Consider the following 14,698-nt stretch of genomic DNA (forward strand, 5'->3'; position numbering starts at 1 on the left):
TTGAGCATCTTTATATACAAACATTTTATAGAGAACAGTGGTAATAGATGCCTGTCTTATTAATTATTAAATGCAGACTCTGTTCCATTTGATTCTATATGCTTTATGGTGAGTGCTGTGTCTTTTTTTCTCCAATACTGAATAGCAACACTAGTGTCACATGAGGAGAAAAATTACACTTGAGAAAAGCATGACTGATCTGCTTCTTAGAGCCTGTTATGATGCCATGACCGTAACAACATGGTACATGAGGTCCATGGATGCACTTCAGTGGCCAACGACAAAAGTAGAGGCTTGATGAGTGCAGTACTTCCCAATTGCATTTTATTCTATGTGAGTTAAAGGACAGTTGTTACATGTCCATCAAACTGACTACAAAACTGGACAGAACAATTAGGTATCCCTTGGAATTCAGCTTGAAAAGCACAAGCAACATTTATCAAGTACCTTAGATGTGCCAAGTATTTTTAAACAGATGGGTGTCAGAACAACTTTTCAAGACAGATATTATCTTTTATTGAAGGATAGTTGATTCACAGTGTTCTATTAATTACTGCTGTACAAAGTGATTCAGCTATATGCATATATACATTCTTTTATATATAAATTCTTTTCCATTATGGTTTATCATAGAAATATAGTTCTCTGTATACATAGTAAAACCTTCTTTTTTATCCATTCTATATATAAAAAGCTTGTATCTGCTAACCCCACCCTCCTCCAACCCCCTCTCCATTGGCCACCACCAGTCTGTCCTCTATGTCTATGATTCTGTTTCGTAGGTATGTTTATTTGTGTCATATTTTAGGTTTCACATTTAAGTGACATCATATGGTAGTGGTCTTTCTGTTTTGGACTTGACTTCACGCAGTGTGACAATCTCTATGTCCATCCATGTTGCTGTACATGGCATTATTTCATTCTTTTTATGACTGAGGAGTCTTCCATTATATATATGTACCACATCTTTATTCGTTCATCTGTCGATGGACATTTATATTGTTTACATAAAGACAACTATTACTTATACCTATTTTATAGGGAAACTTAAATAACTTACATGAGAAAAATGCGTGAATCCTTTATTGACTCTTCTGAACTCCACGTGTCTGAAGTCATGAGCATCTCCAGAAGAGTTAGGCATCTCCAGGACCTGCCCCCTTCACTCCTGCTGGCACATTTATCATAGCCCTCAGTGTTTACGTCTGCCTGTGGCTGGTTGCCTTATTACTGCACCTTGTCCCTGACCATACAGCATACTAAAAAGCAGAGACATTACTTTTCCAACAAAAGTCCATCTAGTTAAGGCTATGGTTTTTCCAGTGGTCATCTATGGATGTGAGAGTTGGACTATAAAGAAAGCTGAGCACTAAAGAATTGATGTTTTTGAACTGTGGTGTTGGAGAAGACTCTTGAAAGTCCCTTGGACTGCAAGGGGATCCAACCAGTCCATCCTAAAGGAGATCAGTCCTGAATATTCATTGGAAGGACTGATGTTGAAGCTGAAACTCCAATACTTTGGCCACCTGATGCAAAGAACTAACTCATTGGAAAAGACCCTGATGCTGGGAAAGATTGAGGGCAGAAGGAGAAGGGGATGACAGAGGATGAGATGGTTGGATGACATCACCGACTCAATAGACATGGGTTTGGGTGGACTCTGGGAGTTGGTGATGGACGGGGAGGCCTGGCGTGCTGCGGTTCTTGGGGTCGCAAAGAGTCAGATACGACTGACTGAACTGAACTGTCCCTGACCATAGATGATTGAACCAGAGATAGTTCAAGTACTTGCTTGACGCATCAGCAAGTAGTCTCTTCTCCAGAAACTGCAATTACAGTTAGTCTGTCGGGTAGGAGTGTTGAAATTTTTAATGTATTAGTTTATACCTCAAATAGTATTTTTGTAACGTATAACATATATGATGATTATGAATCGTAGAATGTACCCAGAACTCAACATAATGCCATGCCCACTCCAGAGTTAATCATTTTCCTGAATATTGTGTTTCATATTCCTTCCCATTATTAAAAACAATTTCTTCCTGCTCATCTGTTCATGGTAATACAGGGTTCTGTCTTGCTTGTGTATAGATGTTCCATAATATTTGTTGCAGAAATGAATATTCACTGTCTTTCTCAGCTATTTCTTTCTTCATGTTTGTTTGTTTGTTTTTCCTCTGAATGATGTTCTACCAGCATGAAGAGAAAAGACCCCTCTTTAGTACACTTCTCAGCTTAGTAAACAGCCCAGCCTCCTAGCCAATCCGGAAGCCAAGTACAAACCAGCCTCAGTCCCTCCTTTCCTGGGGCCCACCTCCAGAATTTCTGCAACTCCATTCCCACTTTTGGCCATCTTGTTCTCTTGACTGCAAAGCTGTGAGAACCCCTTTCTGCTTCTGCTCTTGCTGCCTGCAATCTATTTTCATGTTGTAGCCAAAACTCTCTTTTTCGGGAAACACCGTCAAACCCTAAATGGCTTCCCCTTGCTCCTAGATCAAAACCCTGCCTTCTCTCCACAGCCTACAGTTCTCTATGTGCCATGATCCCCAACTACCCTTGAGTTCATGTCCCACTCCCCACCTCCTCTCTTGCTCATGACACTCTTTCCATCCGGGGGCTGTCATGCTTGCTGGTCCCTTATCCCTCCCCCAACACTGTTTCCCAGGATTGGTGCAAGGCTGGATCCTATCCAACAACAAACACCTCCTCTACACAGAGCCCATTTCCAGCCGCTACCCGCACTGCCCTGCACTCAGCACACTCAGCCTGTGGACCTTGTCATTGCCAGTCACCCTCCTTTACACCATGAATTCCACTGCAGCGGGAAATCTGACTTTGCTAAGGGAAAAATTATCCTGACACTTGTTAAAATGGTGAAAAAGTAGTGAAAGTGTTCATCACTCAGTTGTGTCTGACTCTTTGCAACCCCACGGACTGTAGCCCGCCAGGCTCCTCTGTCCATAGAATTCCCTAAGCAAGAATATTGGAGTGGGTTGCCATTTCCTTTTCCAGGGGACGTCCCAACCCAAGGATTGAACCTGGGTCTCCTGCATTGCAGGTAGATTGTTTACTCTCTGAGACACCAGAGAAGCCCTAAATGGTAAAGAAGAGTTTTTAGTCAAGATTATCACAATACGAGTATTACAATAGGGAAGAGGGATTGGCCTCAACTCTGAATACAGCAAGGATGAATGGGGATTTATAGCCAAGGAATAGAGACATGTGGTCATTGAATGGAATATTGCTAAGAACAGACATCAAGGCTGGGGGATTCTCTAAACTGAGTTAACAAGACTCTTGCTAAAACTGGGCCAGGCAGGATGGACAGGGGCCAGGTTTGAGGACTAGTCAAGGAGAGGGCTCAGAGGAACCCAACTCAGGTTTGCTTAATGAGAGAGTCTTTTTGAACTTCTTGTTCTTTTCTTTATGTCTCTCAATAACGCTATCTAATATAAATAAAATATATAGTATGTAATAGATTTTAAATATAATTTCAGTTCAGTTCAGTTGCCCAGTCGTGTCCGACTCTCCGCGACCCCATGAATCACAGCACGCCAGGCCTCCCTGTCCATCACCAACTCCCGGAGTACACTCAAACTCATGTCCACAGAGTCGGTGATGCCATCCAGCCATCTCATTCTCTGTCGTCCCCTTCTCCTCCCGCCCCCAACCTTTCCCAGCATCAGAGTCTTTTCCAGTGAGTCAACTCGTCTCATGAAGTGGCCAAAGTATTATAATTTCAAGACAAATATAAATACACTATACTTCGCATAGCCACATTTTAGAAAGTAAAAAGAAGCAGGTGAAAAGAATTTTAATAATATATCTTACTTAATCTTATATGCACGTTATCTTTTCCACACATAACCAACATAAAAATTACTAAGGAACTACTGTACATTCATTTCTTTGTACCATGTTGAAAACCCAATGGTATTTTACACTCATGGGATATCTCCATTCAGACCAGTCACATTTCAAGGATGAAAAGCTGCATGTGGCCCTGGACTACATATTGGGCAGTGCACATCTGGTGACTGTAGTGATGATTGTACAAAGGGTATCCAATAAATGTCCATGAATAAGTGGATGAGTGAACTAAGAATAAACTTGATTCACAGAAATGGCCATTTTCTTTCTGCAAGTGTTCAGAATATGTTGGTGCCAAGTTTTACTCCAGAGGCATGTATAAACAGAGTATGTGTTGCTTGATTTGAGAAGGAATGGATATTTCAAATAATAAGAGAATATCACATTTCAATTATAATTTAATTCTTCACTCATCTTTGTTTCATAAATACCCAGAGGTAATAAAGGAAGAAAGCATAGCTATGAATTTTATCCACAAAGGAGTTTATACAACCACAAATGTGTTTTAATTTTTTCTTTTTTAAGCAATTAGGTATTTTCATCTATTAAATTTTTTTCTTAAAATATAAGACTGCAGTTTTCACAAGATAACAAGTTTTAACAAGATTATTTTAAATATCTGGTTTTCTTTTGTTCCTTTAAATTCATCATCAGCTTCTATATTGGGTAGCTACAAGTGATAGCATTTGGCATTGTTTATTCTCTGTAAAATGTCAGAGCAGTAAGAGCTGGATTCCTCAATTGGGAACAGTGAGATGCCTGGATTTACTGTGCATTGTGTGGCTTCAGAATATTTTTCTCTGTTATTGTTCTTCCCTCATCCAGTGTGTTAATAAAAAGTATTTTTCCTATTTACCACACAGGACATGTCTGTCTTTTCTTCCTGTTTACACTGAAAACATTCAGCTGTAACACTGATCTCCAGTGAAATCTATTGTGGTGTTCCTGACAGCTGTCAAATTCTGAATCAGATCAACCAAATACCCACTAAAACACCCAACAGTCCATAAGACTCATGAATATGTTTATCAGATATGCTATATCTTATATAGTTTTACTGCTGTCTTTATAAATCCAGGTAAAAAAAAGAAATAAGAATTAGAGAAAGGAACCAGGCTTTAAAACAGGAGAGAGACTGCATTTTAGCTCCAACTTTATGAGGGATGGGAAAACAATATATTCTTCATCCCTTTTCCCCTCACAATTAGATTTCTCCATAGAGACAAAAAAATGTTTTTTATTTAAACCTTGAATTTTAGGGGCAAGCTTTAAAAAAGCCAAATCAAAGCTAAATCAGAGGTATTTACAAGATTGACAAATTTAAGTCAAAGTGGATACTTAAAAGCTCATATAGATCTTTAGATGATGCTCTCCCAGATGGTGAATTAATGTAATTTTAGCAGGGAGCAAAACTGCACTAATATGCAGCATCGTGGCCTTGCATTGACTTAATGTATCTGTACCCACCACAGCACAGATGTTGTATATCATTTCAGTGCCAGGTTTTCTATACCTCACACTGAAGAATGGAATTTCGGAGTACAGTAAATTATGATTTTAAATTTCAACTAGTACTTGTTAGAAATTGAAGCTTTCTGTGAACTGCGTATAGAAATCACATTGGTTGTGTTCCTTGTACAGGGTGTGAAAGGTGACTTGGGTCCTCGTGGTCCGCCTGGCCCAAAAGGAGAAAAGGTACTGTATTTACCCAGGCTTTTCTCAAGAAAACCCTGAGAACCTATGCAGGGACTTTTCACTGATCCTGTTTAACAGCCAAAATGTAATTTTGTTAAAATTAACCAAAAGGTATTATGTTAAAAAAAAAAAAACTGAACAAGAAAAGCCTTTTGGTTCATTCAATTAGTTTGAAGAGACTAAATGCACAATTGCTAGTCAACAGTAACTTGTGTTTATAAGATTTCCCTTTTTTCTCCCTCACTCAACACCATTAGGTATTCATTCCATCACAAATTAGTAGCTATGTCCTGCGCTGGGGAGCTTTGCCAGTAGCACTGAGGTGCTCCCATGGTGAAGCAGGTGGCCTTTGTGGGGAAAGAGGTTGATTGTGCATCTCAGCCTTAATCTGAATGCCCTTCTTCCTGCCACATTTCTCATGTCATTTTATAGTGGCCTATTGGCAGGGACCTTGAAAAGAAAATTATGAGATAGTAAAAGCAAGAGTTGTTTTGAGTAAGGCCATTGGGTGATCCTAGTTTGATGACAATTATACATATAAGCATTTTGCACTGTATTTTGTTCTCCATTCTCAGCATATTTAGGAATCTTTGTCTCCAGTATTTACCTTTGCAATAAAGTTGACTGTAAATTAGTCCCAATGACTGATTTAAACTTCATCAATGTTCTTTAACCACTACTGGTTATTTTTATTCAGTTGTTCCCAATATAATGATTACACGAGGCTAAGTCTTCACTTTTCAGGTGATTTTGTTAAATGAGAAAAGAGAATGTTGTAGAGATACTCCCACATGAGAATACAATATCCAGTGCCCCCTGCCACACAGTGTTGGTTCCATAATGTCCACTTGAAGATGGGTTATGACAGCGATACTTGATTTTTTTTTCTTTATGCGATAACTTTAATTCACATCAGCACTCTGGGGTTCAATATATTTATCTACAAAATGAGGGAATTTGATGAGATGGAGGGTCTCTAATTGTCAAATTTAACATTTTAAGACTTACCTTTTAAAAAAGTATTCACTTTTTATTGAAAAACTCTTTGCTACCCCATGGACTGTAGCCCATGAGACTCCTCTGTCCAAGGGATTCTCCAGGCAAGAATACTGAAGTGGGTTGCCATTGCCTTCTTCAGGGGATCCTCCCGACCCAGAGATTGAACCAGGGTTTCCTGCATTGCAGATGGCTTCTTTACCTTCTGAGCCACCAGGAAAGCCCCCCCTTTTTTTAAATTGAAGTATAGTCTAATTTGCAATATTTTATTAGTTTCAGGTATACTAATCAGCATAGTGATTCATTTTGAATCAGCATAGTGATTCAAAAAATTTTTAGCTTATATTCCATTTAAAGTTATTATAAAATATTGGCTATCTTCCCTGTGTTGTACAATATATCCTTGTAGCTTATTTACTTTGTGCATAGTGGTTTGTACCTCTTAATTCCCTACCCCTGTCTTGCCTCTCTGTGATGCTAGATCTTAATGACCAAGAGTTAACATGAAATAAATACATACAGTGATACAATAAAGCATATAGGTGACATATTTATAAATTGAAAAATAATAAACATTTAGATTAACCATATTCTTTAGATTTTGAATAGTTTTTCAATATATTTGTATTCATGTAATGGTCAGCAAAGCAACGTTAATATTTAAAATTTCATGACTATAGGTAAAGCCTATTACAAGTGTTCACAAGTACAAGGTCAGTTCAGCAAAGCTTTAAAAGAGACAATGGGGCTGCTGAAGGCATGAAGTGGGGAGACCCACTTATTATTTTTGCTGACCCACTTATTATTACTGTGCTAACTTTGTCAGAAATATAATCTGTCATTGTGACACTTCCCAGCTGCTCCATTGGCAAGTAACCATATTTGAAGAAATACTCTAATTTTGGATTAGTAGACAAAAGAATAGAAATTAGATTATTTTAGCTTTTCAAAACAAGTTCTGCTGCTGCAGAAAGCATGGGGATGCACAAGGTGATTTTTATATCATGATAGCTAAAAGCATGTGATAAATTTTTCATTGTGAAGACACTTTTATCAAGATAAAATTCTACTTTTCTTTCCATCCAGATTTATCTAGATATTGCTTTGATCCATTCTTAAAATGTGTAAATGATGTGAGTAAGAAGGGACTATTGGTAATTGCAGCTTTTCTTTCATCCTTTAGGGAGATATGGGACCGCCAGGACCACCAACCTTAACTGTAAGTATTTTTGAAATCAAAATTCATAACTGAAATATGTTACCCTGTTGACTGCTCACAGTACATCATGACTATATCAGAATTTAAGCCACTGGATATTTTGAGAACTGAAAGGGACTTCAAAGTAGATCTAAGCAAACCTCCAGATTTTAAAGATGGTGCTTCTACCCATAGCAGTGAAGGGCTTAACCTGAGGTCATGCAGGTAGTCACTGGAAAAGTCTGGAAGCAGTACTTAACCTAAGCAATTTTCTCCACCCTCCATATGGTTCATAATTTTTCCCCTTAAGGGTTTGATTATACATTCTTCTTAACATGACATTTAAAGTTAATGGAAGCAGAGACAGTTCTTACTCTAAAAACTATAAAAGAATAAACTATAATCACCCAATTTGTAAAAATAGCTGCCTGTTTAAACTGATTGTTACATTCTCCAAAATCCATTCAAGCCCATTGCTTTTTCCTATGTGAGTTGCTTCTAAGATTTGAAAATTATAAAATAGAGATATTTCAGTAACAGATTTATGAGAAAAGTTTATAATGTCCACATAATGGCATTGCTCTCAATTAAATGGTTCATCATTTATTAAACATTTAGTCATAAATATGTAATGCTTTCATATTTGGATACGATTTGCTGTTATAGATTTTCTTCATAGGCCATTAGGGTTTCTCATTTAAGTTAAAGATTTGGTCTGAGAATGACACTAAGCTTAATGGAAAAGAAGAAAGATGTTTAACTAAGATCATTTATAGCTTGAGGCCTCTCAAATTTTATGTTGATATTAGCTAATGACATAAATTAAGAATTTAAATCATCAGTTTCCTGAGCCCTATCCTGATCATAGAAGGCCAAGTTTAAAGGAATCTTCTAGCGTTTGGATGGGGGTCCCGTTAGGGCAGCACAGGACTTGCAAAGGCTATGTGGCTTTGGTAACATTTATATTTATCTTTGTACTTGAAAATATCATTCTGAACACTATGTTAATACTGTCTTACACAAACAATCTTTGCAGTGTTCACTTAGAATGCAAATATTTCTTCATAAATGGAAAATCTAAGGAAACAAACAAATGACTTTCTTAGGAATAACCAAATTCAATTTAGAGTGGAATTCTGTGCTTGAAGCTTTGATTTTCAAGATAAGAATAAAAACTATTTGAGAGGAGGCTTTAACTGCATATACTCAATTTTTTATAATTTGTGGAGTTTATTTCTTAAATTATTTGGCAGTGATTTAAAGTTTGCTCATTTTATTTAAATCACATGTTTATTTGTCTTCAGCTGAGTTATGTGCTCAATCATTCCGTGTAGTTATCTGATTACACAGTCATTTGCAACTTGTGTTTGAAAACTAAAATGCAATCTGTCTGTATCATTTCACCTGATAAGCAAATCTGGCCTCTCAGCCAGAATATTATATTGGACTATATCAATGTCAAGTGACAATTGACATCTTTCTGCCAAGTAACACCCTTTAGATGTCTCTTTGCACTATTCAGCGGCCAGACACTAAAGGAGTACAAGCTGATTTTCATACTTATCTAAAGATATGAGAGAGACTCCAAAGTGGGAGGTTAAGAGAGTGATTTAAAAGGATGTGGAGCTTACCATCTTCCAAAACACATCAAAAAGACATCTACATGTGGTAAAATTGTCATTGAAAACTAGCAGAAGACATCTTACGCAGCCAAAGCTACAAGAAAGATCCCCACACAACTGGTAGGATAACAAAAAGGCATTGGAACAGAGCCAGTGCCCCTGGGAGGGAGCTGTGAAAGAAGAAAAGTCCATACCGATGACCCCTCCCCTTGGGAACCCCCTTCACTGGCTGGTAGGTCCATTTGGCCAGATAGAGGATCTGGAGGGGCCAGGACTCTGCCCATGAGGAGTCTGCATGTGCTGGCTTATTAGCTGTCAGGACAGAGAGAGACTGGCTCTGATGGCTGCCACCTCAATGCACTTCCCAACCTTATATGTACTTCAGGTGGAGCTGCTAGTACATTGAGTGGACAGCTGCTGAAACTTGGGCTTCTGTGGATGGACCCTGGGAACGGACTCAGTCTAGATGTGCAGAAACAGCCCAGAGGGCAGGAGTGTAGTCCAGGCCTAACCTCCAGGCCAGGCTTACATTAGGTCAGGGACAAGCACAGCAGAGAGAGAGATGTGACTTGAACAACTTCTGAGCAGAACCGTGGAGGCCTGCATAAATGGTGCATAGGTTCACAGCGACCACGTGGGTCTTTGTTGCTTCGGCACTCACCTCCTTAGGACAGAGCACCAACTTAAGGGCCTTCTCAAATGCAACCTTCAGGACTTCTACTGCAACAACTGGGGAGCAGAGCCTGTTGTTGGCACACACATGGCAGGGTGTGGGTTTACCATCAGAAAGCCCACTGTTAGTCTGTTCGTGGCAGGGCACAGCTCCACTGGCAGGTTTTGTGAGTACACACACTATGGGGAAGAGGCTGATATCTGAACCCATAATCGGCACTGTCACAGCAAGGACATGTGGAGGTCAGGGGTCCTGCAGCAGCAGACTTTGTTGACGTGCATATCAGGTGAGGGGCATAATCCACAGAATCACGTCTCCAGTGGACAGGCCCTAGGAAGAAGCTTGCAGTGGTTCCTTTCCCAGCAAGAGTGCTCCAGTTCCACCCACCTCATACAAAGCTTAGAGCTAAAATCTGAGGGAACAGGCCCTGGAAGAGCCCTACCACAGAGGAAGCTCAGGTCTCAGGTGGCAGCTCAACCACTTACATTTCTACAGCCACAGTGCCCTGATCCACAGGCCAGCCTTACACTAGGTTAGGGACAAACACGACAGAGAAAGGGATGCAACATGGGCTGCTTCTAAGCAGAACCTTGGATGCCTGCAGAGGTGGTGCACACATTCGCTGTGACCATATGAGCCTCTCTTGCTTCAGCACTCATCTCCTTGCTACAGAGCACAAACTCAAGAGCAGCAGAACCTTCTCACACACAAACTTCAGGGCTTCCACTGCAACAACTGGGAAGTAGACCCAATCCCCAACAAGAGAAGAGGAGGTGCTGCCCAACATCCAGTGCAGGACCTCTACACAACACCAGTCATAACCTCTATCAAGGGAGTAATGGCCAGCACACTCTGGGTGAAGATGTGACAGGCATCCATAACAAAGACAGCTGTCAAGACAAAGAAAGATATTAGACTCACATAGTCTATATAGGGATGCTTCCACATAAAAACAGCCCTCAAGACCACAGTAGTAACTATTTCTTCAAATTTGTAGAGTCACAGAAGTATAAGTAAAATGAAGAAGCAAAGGAACTACTCTCAATAAAAAGAACAAGCAAAATCCCCTAAAAATAATCAATGAAACAGACCTCTTCAGTATACTAGATCCTGAATTGAAAAAAGTAATAAAAATGTTAAAGGAATTAAGAAAGATTTTCAATAGAAATGCAGGTCACTGTAACAAGGAGCTGGAAACTATAAAGAGGAAACAATCGAAATTAGACAACTCAATTGCTGAGAGAAAAACAGAACTGAAAGCAGACTAAATAATGCAGAAGAACAAATAACTGATCTGGAAGACAGAATAATGGAAATAACACCAGCAGAACAACAGACAGAAAGACAAATGGAAGCAAAAAATGAAAGCAGAGTATGAGCTCTGTGGGATCATTTAAAGCACGCCAACCTACACACAATGGGGATCCCAGAAGGGAAAAAAAGAAGAGGATCAAAAATGTGTTTGAAGAAATTATGGCTGAACACTTTCCAAACCTAAAGAAGGAAACAGATATACAGGTGTAGGAAGTAGAGAGAGTCCTGAACAAGATGAACCCAGTAGACCCACACCAAAACATACCATAATTAAAATGACAAAAGTTAAAGAGGATTCAAAAGTAAGGAAAGGAAAAACAAAGAGTCAGTTACAAAGGAACCCCCACAGGTTAAAATTTGCAAACCAGAATATATATTTTGCAATATATATTCAGAGTTCTGAAAGGGGAAAACTTGCAACCTAGGATACTCTCCCCATTAAGATTATCACTTAGAATAGAATGAGAAACAAAGAATTTCTCAGACAAGCAAAAACTACAAGAATACAGCATTAAGTGTATCCTAAAAGATAATGAAAGATCTTCTCTAAATAGAAAAGAAGCAATAATACGTAAGAAAGGGTAAAACCACAATAGGATAGGCCAGTTAAAAATAAGGATTAAACATCTCTTGAAGAAACTAATGCTGCTGCTGCTGCTAAGTCACTTCAGTCATGTCCGACTCTGTGTGACCCCATAGACGGAAGCCCACCAGGCTCCCCCGTCCCTGGGATTCTCCAGGCAAGAACACTGGAGTGGGTTGCCATTTCCTTCTCCAATATGTGAAAGTGAAAAGTGAAAGTGAAGTCGCTCAGTCATGTCCAACCCTTAGCGACCACACGGACTGCAGCCTACCAGGCTCCTCCATCCGTGGGATTTTCTAGGCAAGAAGAAACTAATACATAGATTTAAAACAATAAATATTTTATTAAAGCAACTATGACTACAGTTAACAGCTAAAAGATAAACATCATGCTGTAAAATAGGATATAAAAATCACAAAATGCAGAAGGAAGTAAAGACTGTAGAATTTTTTTTTTTTTTTAGAATATGCCTGAACTTATACAACTATCAGTCTAATGCAAGCAGATATAATTCTGGGTTAACATACTTGAAAGTCAGAGTGACCATAAATCTAAAACATTCAATAGATTCACAAAACTCCAAGAGGAAAGAAACTCAAGTTAATTCAAGAGAAAACCATCAAACCACAAAAGGAAAGAAACAAAGAGAACTGCAAAAAGAGAAAATAAGGTTTAAAATGACAGTAAATATATCTTATAAGTAATTGCTTTAAATGTGAATGGACTAAATGCTCCAATCAAAAGGAATTGACTCAAAGGTTGGATTAAAAAAAAAAAAGAAATGAGTATCTACAATATGTAGCTACAGGAGACTCACTTTAGGGTTAAAGATGCCATATTGATAAATGAGGGGGTGGGAAAAGATATCTTGAAAGCAACAAAAAGCCAAAGATAGCAATACTCAGATCAGACAAAATAGACTTTAAATCAAAGTGAATAACAAAGGACAAAGAATGACATTAGATACTGATAAAGGGATCCATACAAGAAGATATTAGACTCATTGATATATTTGCCAACAAAGGTCTGTCTAGTCAAAGCTATGGTTTTCCCAGTAGTCATGTATGGATGTGAGAGCTGGACTATAAAGAAAGCTGAGCACAAAAGAATTGGTGCTTTTGAACTGTGGTGTTGGAGAAGACTCTTGAGAGTCCCTTGGACTGCAAGGAGATCCAACAAGTCCATTCTAAAGAAGATCAGTCCTGAATATTCATTGGAAGGACTGATGCTGAAGCTGAAACTCCAATACTTTGGCCACCTGATGCAAAGAACTGACTCTTTGAAAAAGACCCTGATTCTGAGAAAGATTGAAGGCAGGAGGAGAAGGGAACAACAGAGGATGAGCTGGTTGGATGGCATCACCGACTCAGTGGACTTCAGTTTGAGTAAGCCTGGGGGTTGGCGATGGACAGGGAAGCCTGACATGCTGCAGTCCATGGGGTCACAAAGAGTCGGACACAGCCGAGTGACTGAACTGAACATATATGCCAATGTATGAGCACCTAAACGTGTAAAGCAAATAATAACAGACGTAAAAGGAAAAGGTAACAGGAATATAATGACAGTGGGATACTTAAACACTGCACTGACATCAGAAGACCTGTCTTCTAGACAGAAAATCAGTTAGGCAACAGAGATCCTAAATGACACAGTAGAACAGCTGGACTTAATTGATATCTGAAACGACATCCAAAAAACCCAAAATACACATTCCAAGTGTACATGGGACATTCTCTAGGACAGACCACATACTAAGACATTAAACGAGTTTCAACAAATTTAAAAGTGCTGAAGTTATTTCAAACATCTTTTCTGACCACAGTGGTAAGAAACTAGAAATGAACCGCAGAAAGAAAAGAAGAAGAAGAAGGAAAAAAAAGCAATATGGAGATTAAACAACATGCTATGAAAAAACCAATGGATCAGCGATGAAATGAAGCAAGAAATCAGTCAGGACAAACAACAGTGAAAACATAGTCTCACAAAATCTAGGGGATATAGCAAAACCTGTACTAATGGGAAATTCATAGTGTTACAGGCTGTCTTCAAGAAACAAGAAAACCTCAAATAAACAACCTAAACTGTCACCTGACAGAATTATAAAAAGAGAAACCAAAAAAGTCAATAGTAGAAAGGAAATAATAAATATCAGAAGCATAAATAAAATTGAGATGAAAATAATAGAAAAGATCAATAAAACTAAGAAATGGGTTTTTCTTAAACAAAATCAACAAATCTCTAGCCTTATTCACCATCAAGAAGAGAGATAGGACCCAAATAATCAAAAAAAAGAAATGAAAGAGGAAAAATAACTACAAGTACCACAGAAAAACAAACAAACAAAAATAACATTATGCTGTGAACAGTTATATGCCAACAAATTGGACAACCTAGAAGAAAAAAACAAGTATTTAGAAACATACAACCTTCCAAACTATGTTAAGAAGAAACAAATCTTTGAAAAAGATTGACCACTAGAAGTGAAATAGAATTTGTAATGAAAAAAATAAAGAACTTCCTACAAACAAAAGTCCAGGACCAGATGGGTCTCTGGGAAATTCCACCAAATATACAAATAAGAATTTATACTCATCCTTCTTAAACTATTACAAAAAATTAAAGATGAGGGAACACTCTTGTGTTCCCTCATTGTGTTCACTCATTCTATGCAGCCACCATTACTCCGATACCAAAATCAGAGAAAGACACTACAAAAAAAGAAAATTATAAAGCAATATCTTTGATGA

The 14,698-nt window shown here is 38.5% G+C and overlaps 1 protein-coding gene across 2 annotated transcripts in view; it reads left to right on the forward strand.

Annotated features, from left to right (window-relative positions):
• Positions 1-14,698, forward strand: part of COL19A1 (collagen type XIX alpha 1 chain) — a 453,176-nt gene that overhangs the window by 201,562 nt on the left and 236,916 nt on the right. For both annotated transcript variants that reach the window (XM_055433811.2, XM_088840925.1), the window contains 2 exons: positions 5,512-5,565; positions 7,745-7,780. In XM_055433811.2, the coding sequence (XP_055289786.2) occupies positions 5,512-5,565; positions 7,745-7,780 (90 nt within the window). The remainder of the gene's footprint in view (positions 1-5,511; positions 5,566-7,744; positions 7,781-14,698) is intronic.

The sequence above is a fragment of the Moschus berezovskii genome, chromosome 10 (genome assembly GCF_049115385.1).
Source record: "Moschus berezovskii isolate FMDL1 chromosome 10, NW_MosBer_1.0, whole genome shotgun sequence".
Classification (NCBI taxonomy): domain Eukaryota; kingdom Metazoa; phylum Chordata; class Mammalia; order Artiodactyla; family Moschidae; genus Moschus; species Moschus berezovskii.